Source organism: Merops nubicus, unplaced genomic scaffold (assembly GCF_000691845.1).
Source record: "Merops nubicus isolate BGI_N331 unplaced genomic scaffold, ASM69184v1 scaffold12695, whole genome shotgun sequence".
In the NCBI taxonomy this organism is placed as follows: domain Eukaryota; kingdom Metazoa; phylum Chordata; class Aves; order Coraciiformes; family Meropidae; genus Merops; species Merops nubicus.
The window spans coordinates 23,051-39,217 of record NW_008610350.1 but is presented as its reverse complement, the minus strand read 5'-3'; the positions used below and the strand labels follow the sequence as shown (position 1 = coordinate 39,217).

At 38.6% G+C, this 16,167-nt stretch overlaps 1 protein-coding gene across 1 annotated transcript in view; it reads right to left on the bottom strand.

The window, feature by feature from the left end:
- Nucleotides 1-16,167, bottom strand: part of MANBA (mannosidase, beta A, lysosomal) — a 39,470-nt gene that overhangs the window by 8,035 nt on the left and 15,268 nt on the right. Inside the window, exons 8-14 of the mRNA XM_008940888.1 lie at nt 13,331-13,482; nt 12,103-12,220; nt 9,033-9,119; nt 8,287-8,454; nt 5,575-5,793; nt 4,122-4,286; nt 2,219-2,363 (exon numbers count right to left, since the gene is read on the bottom strand). Of these exons, the coding sequence (XP_008939136.1) occupies nt 2,219-2,363; nt 4,122-4,286; nt 5,575-5,793; nt 8,287-8,454; nt 9,033-9,119; nt 12,103-12,220; nt 13,331-13,482 (1,054 nt within the window). The remainder of the gene's footprint in view (nt 1-2,218; nt 2,364-4,121; nt 4,287-5,574; nt 5,794-8,286; nt 8,455-9,032; nt 9,120-12,102; nt 12,221-13,330; nt 13,483-16,167) is intronic.

The window sequence follows — 16,167 nt, the reverse complement described above, 5'->3', positions numbered from 1 at the left end:
TACAATTCCCCGTAACAGCCTGTGGTTTCAGCTCAGCAGGGACTGAAAATATTGAGCCTGCAGTAACAGCCAGTTATCTGTTCAAGGGAATCTCACAACAACTCAGTTGGGTACCTCAAGGTGATGGTTGTCTGGGAGTGAGGCAAATTGTCACCTGTATACAGGTGCTCTTCACCAAAACACACTGCATGTATACTAAACCATTCAACATGGCACAACCAACTCCACAACTAGATGCTAACAATCAAAACTCAGTTGTGGTAAAAGCTGTTTAGTTCTGGACTGAAGGCAGAAGTACTAGGACAGGAGCGCTGTGCTGTGTTCTCATCCAGTTCCAAGCAAACATCTGAAAGGTAAGTTAAAAGGAGGAACATTTGCTGTCTTCTCACTTCAGAAGGAAACACTTCCGCTTTGTAGGGGAAATTATGTAAGCCCCTTCATGCCTCTGTGAAACAACAGATTTAAATAAGGAGCACTCATTGGTATTACTACTCTGCCACCTAACACGATACAGAAACGTGGTTTTGAAGTGCAAATAAAACTAATTTCTCTGAAGTTTTGCATAATTTCAGCCATTAGCATTTCAAAAATCCCTCTACCACACTGCCTAATTAAATGAATATTAAACCTTTCCTCATTCCACTGAGGGAAAGGAACAAAACAAAGGGACAGCTGTATCTCTGCTGAGCTGCTTTTCTGTAACTTCAATAATACATGAATAATTCAAGTATTTTATATATTTTCTACCATGACGTCAGCTCTACACTTAAAAGGATATTTATGATCTCCACAATCACATAATCTACCAATATACCTGTCTTTACAAAGAGACATTTTTCCAAGCATCTTTTCCTCTTGAAGCACTTAAAGCCTTAGAGTACCAGCTATCGGTAGAACCATGAAATTATTGTAGTGTTCGTATTTTATTTTTAGAGTACCAGCTATCGGTAGAACCATAAAATACGAACACTACGATAATTTCATTGCCTAATACGTGTCTATAAAGTCCAGAGAGATGAGCATTAGAGTGGACCACTGCCTTAACATTTAAATAAAATAGCCTGTTTTTTCTACTGGTTTGTTTTCCTTTGTTGCTTGCAGTTACTTTGCTTGGATCAAAAATTAAAAATTAAAAAAAAAAAAATTAAAAAAGAACAAAAAGAAAAAGGGAGTGGGACAAACATCTCCCAGATAAAGTGGGGGAGGATGGGTTGGGATAATTTTTTTTTAAAAAAATAAGGCCAAATGGCACTTTATTCTAAGAATAGATTGAGAACTTCACACTGAATCTTAGCTTTTTCTATCTCACTCATGTTTCTTCATCCATGAAATTCTTAAATAAAGATTTCCAAAAACAGAATATGTGAGATGTAACTAAAATTCAAAGAAAATCTCCACAGGTCCTAGAGAGCTGCTATAGAACAGTTTCTCCATTTCAAAATGACTTCTAGGCAAAACGTTCTGAACATGAAACACAGGCACCTCCTTCATTCTGTATGGGTGCTCCTTCTTATCCTCCTATCCCACTAGCTTCCTCTCTATCCATTCTCACCCAGGGTGACTGTGTACACACAAGCATCTGTACAGCTGAGTCAATAAATATAATCAGTGATTTCTAGGACAGGCCTTTTTGGAAAGAGGTTTTCTTACAAGTCTCCAATTTCAAAACAATTTAACTTGCCACACACAGCTTCAGGAAGATCCACCTCCACATAAGAAAAGCAAGGGTGGTTGTAAGTTTACCTCACGAGAGCACTGAGCCCTCAATCTTAACCTTCACTGCTTCCTAACAGGCAGCTTTGTCTGGCTTCAGTGATATTATTTCCTTGGGAGAAATTAGAATACTGCTTAAACAAACAAACAAAACTACTTTTAAGAAATCAGGAGTTACACATGATTTTAACTTTTCTAAACTAAACCATGCTAAAACAGAGGTAAGAGTTGGTGGCTGTTAAATCTGAACTTAAAACATGAAACTTCATAGGAAAATAATTGTTTTGTTCTTTACCCTCTTCCACTTTCACATACTACTAGGATGATTCTGGAAAACATTTTTTTGGGAAAGCATTTCTCAAGGATGGACAGAAACATGTTCAAAGTTTGCAAAGTTGCCCAAGAGAAAGAGCAGAGCCATACTTCTTATTCTGATACTTCCAGATGAGGAAAACAAAACTAGACTGATAGCTGTTCTTTTTTACCAGATAGTCACAAAACTTACCCAAGGAAGACCATGAAGGTGCCTGCCAAATGTCATTGAGTTGCCAGTACAGGGCTCCCATCGTGTGTCCTTCTCCCTTGATTATTTCACTTTGACTAAAACGATAGAACTCAGTTTCTGTCTTTACACACTGAGCCTGCATCACCTTGGTCAACAAATACATTGGAAAAAAAAAATAATTAGTGTATTGTATTTTACTTTACTTTCACAGCATGTATGTACATGTTAACATACAGCACAGATGTCACAGCAACAGCACATTACTTTAAACTTCAACCTTCAAGATTATACACCTGCAGTGCAATGGGCCTCTCTGCTCAAAGGACAACTATTCCTAGCAGCTCCCAACAGCTTCACATGCAGTCTCTTTAGAGAAACTCTGGAAGGGTGAAGATCACTTTGAAAGGCAAATGGGATACAAGGGAAAGAAAAATAAATCAAGGCTTTTTTAACTATTGTAAATAAAAACTCCAAGAGTTGCAGGATGACTTTATGCTGCACTACCTCCACTATACATTACCATGATGTCCACATCCCTACACTCTGAACATATAACACACATTCCCAGTATACAGTCCAAACTGTGCACCAAAGGAGCAACCTTCTTTCAGCTGCACTCTCACTTCTTCTCTCCTTCCCTGCTGTCACGGTTTAGGGTCAGGACTGCCCTCAGACCTGGACATCTACCTTGTCTTTAAAAACACTTCTCAGAATTTTTCACTGGCCAAGTTCTTAACAAAAGCCAAACAGCCTATTATTTTAATCACAAAGTATTCACTAGGCTGCATGGATATTAAAAGAAAGTCCCAAAATAAATGAGGAAGCTACTCTTCAGGACAGCTCAAAAGGTAAAGATATCACTTCTAGTTAAGAAGCACCAAGTTTACTCTCCTTATCCTTTCTGCTATCCTTTTTTTGGTATTCTTAAAACTGTTTAACCTGTTAACAAGGCCCTGACATAATTAACCCTGCAGAAACTCTCATAGCTTTTTGAGTCAGGATCTCACAGCTAAATTTTACCTGTTTTCAATTTCACATCAACATCTATCCTTGTTCTTGTCACGAGCCCCTGAAGTTCTCCAAGTGTTTTTATATAAAAAGTTGCTGACAGCTGCTCTCAAACATAAAAAATACTTAGTGAATATGCAGTTATTCCCATCAGAGACACTCTTGAAATTATTGGACCACAACAAAAAGTAACAGCACTTTAAACTTGCCCAATAGCATTAAAAAGTTACGTAACATCATTTAAAAGTCGCATAGAAATCACAAAGTAAGGAACAAGCACGAGGTAAACTACTATGGATGAAGAGCAAAATACAACATACTGATTTCAAAACAAAACAAAACTAGATTCTCTAAAATACCAATATCTGAGTCCATGGCAAAATAAAAGCTACCAAAAACCTTATTCATAGAGAACTGCCTTCTTTAGGAACAAGCTTGTTCCAAAAGTTCACGTATTCCTGGTGGCAAAATTCAAAGCAGGAAGCTTTCAGGGGCCACAGGAGGAGCAAAAGAGGAGCACCCTGGGGCAGGGAGTAACAGTGTAGCTCCAGGAACAACGAGGTACCAAGGTAGCCAACACAACCCTGCATTCCCAGCCAGTGTCAGGAGTGGCTCTAGGTGGGGACAGGGACCAAGGTAGCACACACAGCCAGACTGAGCCAATTTGAGAAATTCCCTGAGGAGTATTCCAGCCCTTCTATGATGAAAATTGGAGTCTCTCTCTGATAAATGAGAGACAAACTAGATCCAAATTAAACTGGACTTTTCAACGCTTCGATGCAGAAACTTTTGTATGACTGAACATTACCTAGCAGAATAGGCCCAGTTTTAATTGCTGACAATATCTAATGGAACAGGTATTGGCAGCTACTTGTATTCAAGACATCACTTTTACCTGAGTGAGGTAAATTGTATCTTTGAACTTCTTTATGGGATCTGCACTCTGGGGAAGCTTGAAATGGCGCCCAATCTGTTGAAGCATCTGATCATTGCCATTTTCATGGTGTTGTCGATGGAGAGAAAAGTTGCTTGTGTAGGACCAGTCCTCAGTGGAAGAAACCTTTTAAAAAACCCACAAAATTAAGAGATCAGAATGAAAAGGTAAAATGTGCATTTAATGACTGATAGGCAACTCAGGAAAGGACAGCTTGCTGACATCATCCACAACCTTTAAGATTGGTAGTATATTTCTGTAGTACCTCATGTAGTCATGTAAGGATTTTGGATCAATAATGCCCTTCACTTATACTCCTTGTACAAATAAATTAAAACAGACACTGCTTGATGCACTCAGAAGAGCAGCTCCTGGCTGAATAGAATTTAACTTACATGTCCTAAGGTTCACTTTGGCCAAGGGACTTCAGAGATTTGCTTGTATTCATAGTAAATCAGAAACACCTTCAACTGAGATGGAACAATGTACTCTAGTAAGAAATGTTTAGGTATAAAAGTTACAGAATAATGTGTATATTTTCAAAATCTGCCTCTGAAAACAAAATGGTCATGAAACAGTTGTTTTCAACTAAGGACAACAATCCAGCATAGCTCATATAGTTATCATTGTCAAGCTTTCGTTGTAATTACAATCTCTGCACAGTATTTTTATTTAAATTTGTTCCTTTTCAGGCTTGATATAATCAGTATATTCATCTATATTAATAACAATGAAAATTATTCTATCTCAGATAATATATGTTGCCCAGTAAATTGAAAGTAACATTCTGAACTCCTTTTAGTTGCACATGTGAGTATCAAGATAATATTCCTCTCTCTCTGAACAAAGGGACAAACAATATTACAGGTCTCTGCTCCAACTGGATAAATAAGATAAAATATATAATATCGAAATAAACAGGAGACTAAACCAAATCCTCATGCAATACATAAAGAAAAAGAATTATTTAGATAAAAGAAACCTGTGAAAAAAATAAAAATCCAAATCAATACATTTTAGTATCCAGCACAATTTGGCATTTGCCATATTTCTTCTGTTTCTGTCTGAACGCATATCCTTAGACACAGCAAAAGGAAACAGATGTTGGGCACTCATTACCAAGCTAGCACTCTCATAATAAACTTGGATTTTACTATTAGAATAATAATCTCTCATCTAAACCTGGTTGTTATTGCAACAATAAGGTAAATATATAGGACACTGAGGAGGGAAACTGTCCAGTTCCATCCTCCCCTCCATAGTAGCACATTCCTCTACCCCACCTGTGCCACACCACACCTAACAAAGCATCGTCCCAACCACAGTTTGGCTGCTGTGGTTTGTTGGGAAGAGACTCGTTGCCCTCTCCACACCAGAGCAGAGAGGGCAGTAAGGTGTGGAAGCCCAGCCTTACCTTTTCAATTGTGCTGAAGGAAGGCCAGGACTGAAATCCATATTCTGAAGCAAAACGAGTTTTAGGATACACTGTCCAGTTCCAGCAGTCACTGCTGTAGTCATAAAAGTGAGTGTCACCATAGTGAGTGTCATACGGATCCTGGGAGAGCCAACCTTCTTCAACCGACTCCAAGCCATTGGTGGGACTGGATGCAATAAAAGGACGACTCTTATCTTCCTGGAATTTAAAAACAAAACCACACACCCCTCACAAAATGATTGGCTTTTATCATATGATTACACAGACCACATTTTGAAAGGCAGGGACAGAGCAGGGAGGAACATGCCTTTGCCAAATTTCTGAGTCACCACCTAGGAAACATTCCCCTTTGTGTCCTGACATTCATCATCTTTACTTGCTTAATTAGCTTCTTATTTATGTTCTTGGAGGACAGCTGGGCATGATATTGCTTGCTCTGCTGTTCTAAGGGATTCTCTCTTCACATCAAGAGATATTTCTATCTTTATATGCTTCTCAATTCTTAATGAAAGCTATTTAAAGTGTGCCTCGTGCAAAATAAACTCAAGGATCATTAATATTTGAGTACTGTGACTTCTTTATGGAAAATCATTACTTTTGCAGCATTTTTTGCAGGAACAAGGCCGTGATTTTCCCCTTTCTTATTAAGCAGCCACCTAAATTGAGTCCTAACAAAGCCAAGGTATTCTGCTACAAACACCTGCATTGTAGCATTGCAGGTTATTTTCAGTTTGTCTGGCTCTGTATGGTAAGATAGATGAGACTATAAGAAGGATTACATTTCAAATTGTTCAGAGCTGTGGTTATTTATAGCCTCAGTAGATTTAGCATACTAAATCTTTTAGCAGTACCCTACAAAGTACTGAAGGAATCCTTTTGCAGGTATAATTCATTTAGCATCATCCTACTTGTAGTAAGAGAGGGACCTGGCTTACTTACCAGTCACAAGTTACAGCAATTGGCTCAAATACAGCAAAGCACTTAGCCATGTGCTTCATTTTAAGCAACAGTCCCATTCCACTGACTTTTTTTTTTTTTTTTTTAAATGTGTAATTAATAATTAACTGAAACATTTTACTACAGGATATCCTGGATTCCCTGAAGTCTTTGGCTCAAACTTAATTCTTTTTAAGTTATATAGTTCAATACTGCAAGTAGTTACAATTTCCTCAGCTGGCTTGTATTATACAGGACCTGAAATTATTTCACTGTATGGTTCCTTCTGGCACTCAAAATAGTTTTTCTAAGGGTTTAAAATAAAAGAGAGCCCATCTTGGATAGCAAGCTGCACAAGTGACCTGTAACTAAAACCCAGTATCAAGCCAGAACACCTCACTTTGCTGCACATACATTGGCCATCCAAATCAATGTAGCTAATCACAGAAACACCACAGCATGCCTTTACAAACAATTAAGTTCCAGAACACCTAGCTAAAATATAGAAATCTAAAATTAAGACATTCGACAGGAATGTAAGATGCCATTACCATTTAGAATGCATAACTGCCCTCAAGACCAGGATCCTTTTCAGCAGTTTTTTTCAAACCTGGTCTCTTTTTATTGTTTCCTCATATCTCATCTTTTCCAGTAGATATTCTAAATTCTCAGAGTACAACTACTCTGACAATGCCAGTATCTTTCAATAACAGGCAATAATATTGCTGTTACCAACATACTGAGTACCTGCTTTATTAAAGAGAAATGTCAGGACTTGAGCCTCACAACACGAAATGTATCTCATCCTGAAAAGGACAGAGTAAACTAAAATTATCATACCCTGAAGCCAGTAAGATCATACTATACAAGGGTATAGTACTGAGAAGGAAAAGGCCACTAACATTTTTAGGTTAACAAAACCTCATATTCTTGTGGAAAAGGGAAGTTCTAACTTGTTGCAACGTTTTATCTCTTAACTAACAAGGGAGTTCAGAATACTTAGCTGTAGTTCAAGTATTGTTTGTTAATCCCCACACAGTTATGTGACATCAATTTTGGACTTTTAAATCAGTTTTAAAATAACTCTATATACACAAATGAAAGTTAGTTAAAAGCAGATTCCGTTAAAGAATGAAGAACTGTGATACTTCTAGTAAGAGAAATAAAACACAAAAGCTGTGCAAAATGGGTAGGTGACAAATCACAGTAGACTTCCTCATGCATTCCAGGTGCTCTTGCTCTGCATGCTCACAGTTTAAGTCTTACTTCAAAATACTTTATTTTGCCTTCTTTAAAATACTTTAAAATACCATTAGTTATTTTCTCAAAAACACAGAATCTAATGACTACACAGCATGACAACAATGCTTCGCACAGCTTTTGTTCAACCTCATTAAGACAACAAAGTCAGATACTAAAAGAATAATCTTTATTAATTTCTTCAATGGCTATTAAAAGCTCTGAAGGTTGCTAAATCCTTCTTACAGTATCCTTCAACAAAATCAGGGCAAAGGAAATCTGATCATCCAGAATAATTAATGGGCAAGTTTTTTTTTAATGACTAGAACTAAGGCATTTTTGGAGGTATTAAAAATAGGAAGGACAGAGGAAACAAGATCCACTAGATTTTCAGATCTTCCTTTACACATCACAAAGGTGTAGTTTTGGGGCTTAGAAAGTGCAATTCCTCAATAATGTGCCTATAATGACTTTTTGCTAAGTCATACGTCCCTACAGTTTCATGAGACCACTTACAGCAAGAACTATTTCTCGGATGTTTTCCACATAAAGCATCACGTAGTCTTTGATATAGACGTCTCTGTCAGCATAAGGTATGGAGAACCAGTTGCTTGCAATTGCTGCTTCATTTTCATTGTTACCACTCCACAGAATAATTGATGGATGGGATTTTAAACGCCTTACCTGAAATACAATTTACAGTTTCAGAACTCAAGGAAAGTTAATTCTCTTAAAAAAAAAAAAAAATCACTTTATTACTACTTGAATTACAAATCCACATGTATATTACATATGCTGAGCCTAAAATTCCTGGGTTTATCTGCACTGTTCATCATTCCCTCAGCTCTCTACCAGGCTCAAACTTCTGTAATACACACTTAAAGAGGGGCAAACTTTTAATATGCTGAGATAAATCCACCATATGCACATATATACCTCCATCCTCATCTACTCCGCCACATGTGAAGGGTAAATTAATTCTGTGCTAGGGCCTGTTGTAATTAGAGCTCACTCTCACTGAATGCTCCTAAACATCCTTCAGAAGAGGGCAGTTTAGACACGACGAAGGTCTGTACCTCTGCTTGACTGACTACTCCTGCAAGTAAGTTAAAGAGGATTTAGCAAGATTACGTTTTGTGTCTGCCACACAAACTTATACTAACAAACACTTCCAAATATGCATTTTTGGAAAGCTAACTTAGACAGTCAGTCAATCAAAAATAGGTAATGGGAAACAGAGCTTTGGCACATGGACAAAATACCTGATGAGAAACTTCTGCTCTTACAGATTCTAAATAATTCTCGTCAGTTGGATATAGTGCACATGCAAACATAAAATCCTGCCAAATCTACAGGGAAAAGGAAAGAAAAACAAATAAATTAAATCTGTTAGTAAATAATTTTACATACTTGAAAAAGAGATGGTTAACAAGATGTGCAATCCTTCATTCAGACAGAAGGTATTTATCTCAAAAAGAATTAAACTGAAATGTTCTATTTGTTATTCTTGGAAAGTACCACCAAACCCACCACATCCTCCATGGGGTTCAGAATATGCATACTCCACAGTGATTTTCCTCAATATTAGACTTAAAAAATATTTACTCTTATGAGTCAGATCCTGACAGCCATCACTGATGAGTGTAATATTGCCCCATAGATGGAGTTCAATAAGTTTCAATGGAATATTCAGAGCCTACGTCACAGCTCCAATGTAAATGTGGGGCAACCTCCAGCTAAACAGAACAATTTTGTATTTACTACCTTACAGGTGTAACACCAAATCCTTATTACTTATTAAAAAGAGACAAAAATTCTTCTGATATGGTATCAAGCACACTTAACAGATGTCCAAGCATACTTGTTAACAGAAAACTTCCATACCAAATGAACTGCTTTTAAAAAGAGCAAACCTTACCCAGTAAGAGGTGCAGAAACAAACTAGATTGTCTAACAACACAGTGATTCTCTTCAGAGAAAGATCAAGTAGGTACCAGTAGAGAACAGCAAGCCTTTCATTTTAACAATGAACTCCATTTGTAGCTTGAAGGACAATAATTACAAAAACGGGGAAAGGAAAAAGCTCAATGAGATGGGTAAGATTTCTTATTTATTCTGTTTTGGGGTTGGTTTGTGGGTTTTTGTTTGGTTGTTTTTTAATTTGTTCCTGTAACTTTGAGATTCCCCATAATCTATCTCAAACGTTAATGGAAAACCTCTTGAAGAAGTACATTAACCCAAAGGAGTCTACAGGAGACTACACTTTTCTGAAGACCACACTACATAAACAACAGAGCTGGGCCAGCTCCTCATAGACTTTAAAAAAAAAGCATTTTCTTTGCAGTGAGAAATGCTTTCCATGACTCTTCAGCATACATTCCCTAAGAAAACTGAAGATAGAGAACAGGACATTGGGAGATAATGGATCCATTAATTATTGTTACACTCCTAGCACAGTACAAAAAAAGCAAAGCTATTGCTGAAGAATCACTCAGAATCCTTCAGTGACTGTGTAGCGTCAAAACTCTATTGAAAGAAACTTTCACTGTGTCCCTCAGTGAGCTATCATTGTTTTTCCTTAAGCATAGTTTGACTCTAATGCACTTTTAAACCTTTGCAAGACTAGCAGAAGAAAGAAAATCAAACGCCTCCAGCACCATCCCCTCCAGAATAAGGGTCTGATTTTCTGCATCTACTTGCTATTTTGGCTGCTAAATAAGATCTAAATCTTGCACTGAGCACTGTACAGTCACAGATCTAAGTGGCCTACTTAGGTGCCTAGTGTCAAAAATGAAAGAACTGTAAGTGCTCAGAAGCCCTGAAAATCAGGGCACTCATTCAGATGACTAAAATAGATGTAACATTTTATTTTTTTCAAGCACACACAGCAGAAGGCAGCAATGTATCAATTCTTTTCCTGGTTTTTATGCTGTAGACCAAACACACTTGGAATTTTAATACCAGATGCAACTTGGCCTTCACTCTTCTAGTCACTATTTCATCAAAACTTTATTAACATGTGCCTCCAAGCTCATATAATCAAAGGTACTCATCTAGGATTATCAGTGCTTGCAGCAGGTGTTCCCCTTACAGCTACATTTACAGTCAATTACAGCTTGTTCAAAATGGCCGTTTGGATAAAGCCTTCCATGCTTGGCTTCAGGCCAAGTGAAATATTTTTGTTAAAAAAGTTTGAAGCAAAAAATACCAAAACCTTTTCAGTTATTACTATAAAAGGAGAAAATACTTTTAAAAGAATTATAATCCATTTCCACAGCAGAGAAAACCCGAATACCTTGCATCAGTGTTGGACTTCGGTGTTTTAGTAACTCAGAAGTGGCTGAAAGCACAAAAAACTCAGACACAGCAGGCCTCAGAATCCTCATGGAGGTCACATTGCAGGGCCTTTGCTCTCAATCTATCTGGGACATATACTCAAGTATCATATTCTTCAGCAGGGCTACTCTCACATGAATATGCCCTAAACACAGCTACAGGGCCCCACAGTCTTGACTGCTGGGGTGAGAGTGGGAATATCATAGAACGCTTTGGGTTGGTAGGGACCTTTAAAATTCATCTAGTCCAACCGCCAATATAATTTAATCCTGTGATTTAACCTGCTTCCTATGAAATACTTGTTTCAACTATTTCAGTGTTGCAAGTCCATGTTGATGCCTGCAGTCTACAAAAATTCTTCTGTTGTTCTCATCATTACAGTGTAAACATCATCTTCCTGCATTAAGTGACATATCACTGTTACCAGTCCCTCAGCCATTCATTTCTTCTCTCATTCTTTCCCAAGAGAGCAGGAAATGTAGAACCAGGAGATAGCTACAGTATAAAAAAGATGAGAGTTTTGGTCAGGAAAGAGCCAGAAGACAGAAAATTAAAGCCACAGTCCAGTTGCCCTGACTTCAAGAAATGGGGCAAGGAGGGGGGAAACAGTGGGGAGAAAAAGAAAGGCAGATGAAGGGGAGATTTTGGCCTGGGAAGGAAAGTGGGGATTAGTAAAGAACAGATTTGTAGCCTGAGTTACAAGAGAAGATACAAGCTCGGATTCTAATATAAAGTTTCCAAAACCTCACTTCCAGTTTCAACAGCCAGCCTCAGTAATTGGGAGCCATTCAAATTAAAGAGAAATTTAAAAGAAAAAAAAAAAAAAAAAAAAAAAAAAAATCAGGTTGATCTGACTTCCCAGGTTGGTACTCTATCACATCCTTTGGAAAGATAGTTAGAAATTATGTATTAATTCTCTTATTTTGTTCATTTAGAGTAGATTTTTACTTAGAAGTTCTTGTTAGTTGCTAAGTGTTCTGTGTTTCTTGTTTTTACCATTATTCCCATTTCATCGCAAATATCGTAAAATTCATCTTGTTCATACACTCCTCCTCCCCAAACCCGAAGTGCATTCATGTTAGCATCTGCTGCAGACTTCAAGAGCAGCCATAACCTGTCAAATACAAAACCAAGATTTATACAAGTTTCATGAAACTGTATCACTTCAGAGTTTCTAAGGTTATAAGAAAAAAAAAAAACCAAAAACCAAACACCAAACCCACAACAAAACCTAAACATTTATAATTAACAGGCTATCTAAGTCTTACAACTCTGATAGAAACCAGACTATTTTGATACCTTCTAAGCCTGCATGTCTGGACAGAGGTCTCAAAAAGCAATTATTTTGTGCAGAATAAGTTACTTGGTCCTGTTAACTCTTACAAAATAGATGGAATGACACATGCAAGTAAGTGCTTTTACGGAAGTATTGGCAGGACAAGATTTAGAAATACCAGATTTTATTAATCAGGTTGGTTTTTCTCCTTAGATATTACATGCTTTAAAAATCCATCACTTGAATAGAAATTTACTTTTAAAAGATTCAGAAATCTGTATCCTCTTCCTTAGATCCCCAACACATAGCAAGAAGTGGGGAGTGAAAGGCCAAGAAAGACCAATACTCTGAATCTCATTTCAAGAGCTCCATTATTTCCTCCTTAATCATGCTGGCAGCCTCTAAATTGCATATGAATGCACACTGCAGACGCCCTGTTGTCCTGGTTCCCCAACCACCCAGAGCAAAAGCTTAGTCAAAGTACAGCTTGGCCCCCATGCCACCTGCATCTGGGAGGGGCTGTGTCATTCAAACCCCTGAAGCCTGGACTGGCATGACAAAAAGGGAGGGAGGCTGCTGTGTACTTATGCCTCCCTGCACAACACAGGTTAGGATATGGCTGGAGTGCACTTCATCTAAGTACCAATGATCATGTCTCGGGCTGCATCAGACAGCTAGAGGAACATGCCTAAAAACACCTGAAAGGCCAGTAGCCTGTGGACAGCAAATCACCTCCCCATCAGTTATTGCATTTACATGCCTTGAGCATCACTCAAATCTATTAACGTTAATTAAGCCCTAATTCCAAGGCCTCCAACCCACAACGATTAATGTCCTACCTTGAAAGGCGTTCCACCTGCTAATGCTACCCTTTGATAGAGGGCAGATAGAGAATCAGGAGGAGGAAAAATGATCCTTTCTCCTCAGACAACATCAAATGTGGCTTACATGTCATAGGTCACTCTGTCCTGGAAAGAATCTGCCGGAATCCAGTTTGAGCCTTTAAGGAAAATGGGTTGGCCATTGATTCTGAAGTAGAAACTCAGACCTGGTGAACCAGGAATAGGCTCCTGTACAAGTTCTACTGTCCGAAAATAGGCCTGTGAAAACATGAAACGTAGATTTAAAGCAGACAAAAATAAATTCAAACAAAATAAAGAAAACCATTACAAAAGGAATTCACCTGAACACTAACAGCTTAGAATTTGCCAAGGAGTCAAAAGATAGTCTCATCTCTAAATTCCTGCTTGATTAAAACACACTGTAGAAGGGCTAAAGAGAATCCTCCCTATAAACCTGTTAACTTTTTAAAGTTCCTATCCTATTAAGACAGAAACAATGCACAAATTAGCACGTATGTGCACACAGGTATGTATGTAAGAGACAGGGGTGTTTGCTTGCTGCAGAACTCAGCCAAACATTCAGCTGAGGAGCAGAGAGAAGAATATGGTGGTTGCATTAGATTATACACAGCATCAAATCTGCCACATTTCTCCTTACAGGAGACCACAGCAGCTCAGTTCTAAGTCTTGTCCCTTGACACCTCGTTTCAGGTTCACCCAGTACAAGCAAAGGCTACTTTTTTTGCTGCTCTGAAATAATATCTTTTTAATAGCTGTAACAATTAAAGAGAAAAAGATATGCATGCAAACACAAAAGCCGGTTTGGTAGTGAACAGCCCTCTGGCCATGGCAGCTGTGTTTGAACAGCAAGATCAGCAGTAAGGTTTCAGAGAGACCAGTTCAGCTGAATAATCACTGACTCTGTGTAAGGTATTAAAGGTCATTCCAGATAAAAGCACATCTCAAGCACAAGCCAAACTTCTACAGCTGCTCTTTCAGCCTAGTATCTGGTACTGTGTACTGAAGACACTGAAACAAGAAAACATTCCTCCTTCCTGCTGCAGGTGGAAGAAAAGTTCTCAAGAAATCATTCTGGACATTTTCTGGGACTTTACTTCAGTCAAAGCAACAATCCTGCTCTGAGGAGTACCCCGACTGTGCTGCCATAAACACAGTAAATTCCATAGTCCTGAGAGAGCAGTTGACTGCAATAACACTTTGCACTGACACTTTATTTGCAGGGATGTCTTCCCCACCTGCTATGGGGCAGATGTGGAGCAGCTGCCACGCTGGGCTCCTGAACAGTTGCAAAGTGTTACAGAAACCATCTCTTTTCAGGGAGGCTTTAGACTTCTCTTTTTCCTGCATCCCTCTTCCAGTTCAACTCACCTGGGCCAAAAAGAAAACTTGTCTTTCTAGTATCTGTTGCTCATTGTCATAGGGAAATAACTGGGAAATTAAATAGTGAAGGAAAGCTAATACCAAAGCAACAAGTTTGGGTCAGGAGGGCAGGAACCTTGCTCTTTCTGGACTGTCCCTAATAGAGCAACCACTCCTCCTCCCTCAGATGACTATTTGCTATGCCGTTTCAAAAGGTCATCTTGTAGAGCACAGTCTGTTCTCTCTCTGCCACAAGCTACAGCAGAGACAAGTATCTGTTAGTGAATTAGGCTAAAATTAACCCAGTTAAGTGCAAGGGATATAACCGTCTTTAAGATAAAATGTAGTTCTTTATTTCACACCCAAACGAGGCTGAAGTTCAAATGGGAAATGACTCATCCCACTGTGGGACTGTGGTTTTTAAGCTTTCAGCTTATCAAGAATCATACAAATAGAAAATTATTTTAGAGGTATGGAGGACACAGAAAATCACTACTTTTTTGCTTCCTCTTTGCTGGTCCTTAGTCAACTGGACAATTATTAAACGTCTGGACAGAGACAACGTACAAGGCAAACTAGATGCATGAGTGGAGGCTGCAGATCACTCACCTCAAACTAAACCCTTCTGCATCATGGCAATGACCAAACCATAGACACTGAATGAACAGAAAAAATTGGACTCATCCCACATCCTGCAGAGTTTCACTGCGTTGCCCCACGGGCAAGAACGGATTAGTGCTAAGTGGGGCTCAGCAGCCACACACTAATGAAGTCCCAACCTGGAAAAAAACCATGAAGTCAGACCACTGAGGACATTTCAGACTCCCTGTCCAATATCTCTGTGCACACACATGTGCTGAGCACAGCGTGCCCTGCTTTTTTTCTACTGTGATCCCATTGCACACTGGGTTGGTTGAATATAGGCCAGAATGATTAACTTAGCTTTAGGACAACAGACTTACATCCATTTCTAGAATTTTGCAGATTTATTTTAACACAAGAAGTTGAATTTAAAAAATAATCAATACTTCATACAACTTTCATGGTTACTTTAACTATTGATGGCTACAAAATAAAAACTACAGGACAAGTACTACACCAGCAAAAGTGTTCTGACATTCCTCCAGTGAATTTAATTACTTAGAGAAAAACTCCTCAGTCTCTAGTGTTGCATTTTTTTGTGGCACAAGATGGAAAGGGATTTATAGCTGGGGCTCCCAAAGTATTTGGAAGGTCCTCTTAATGGATGTCATCAGGCAGGTTGGGATGGTCTCCAAGTGCATTTCTAATGGAATAGTTATATTGCTAACAGAAGTAATGTGATACTGCTTTATTCATGCTCAAGTGGAACTCATGCAACTGGCCAAATCTGAGGCAAGCTGGGAGGCTGAAACACTCAGCCAGGACCACCTATACAGCTGAAGCAAGAGGAAAAGCTCCTCAGCCCCATTTCACATGCCCAGGCCTCCAGCTTGGTGCATTGGTGTTTCCACTCCATTGCTCCCCAGCAGTGGACCCAGTTACACAGTGTGTCTTCCTACAGCAAATTCCTTCTGCCTTTTG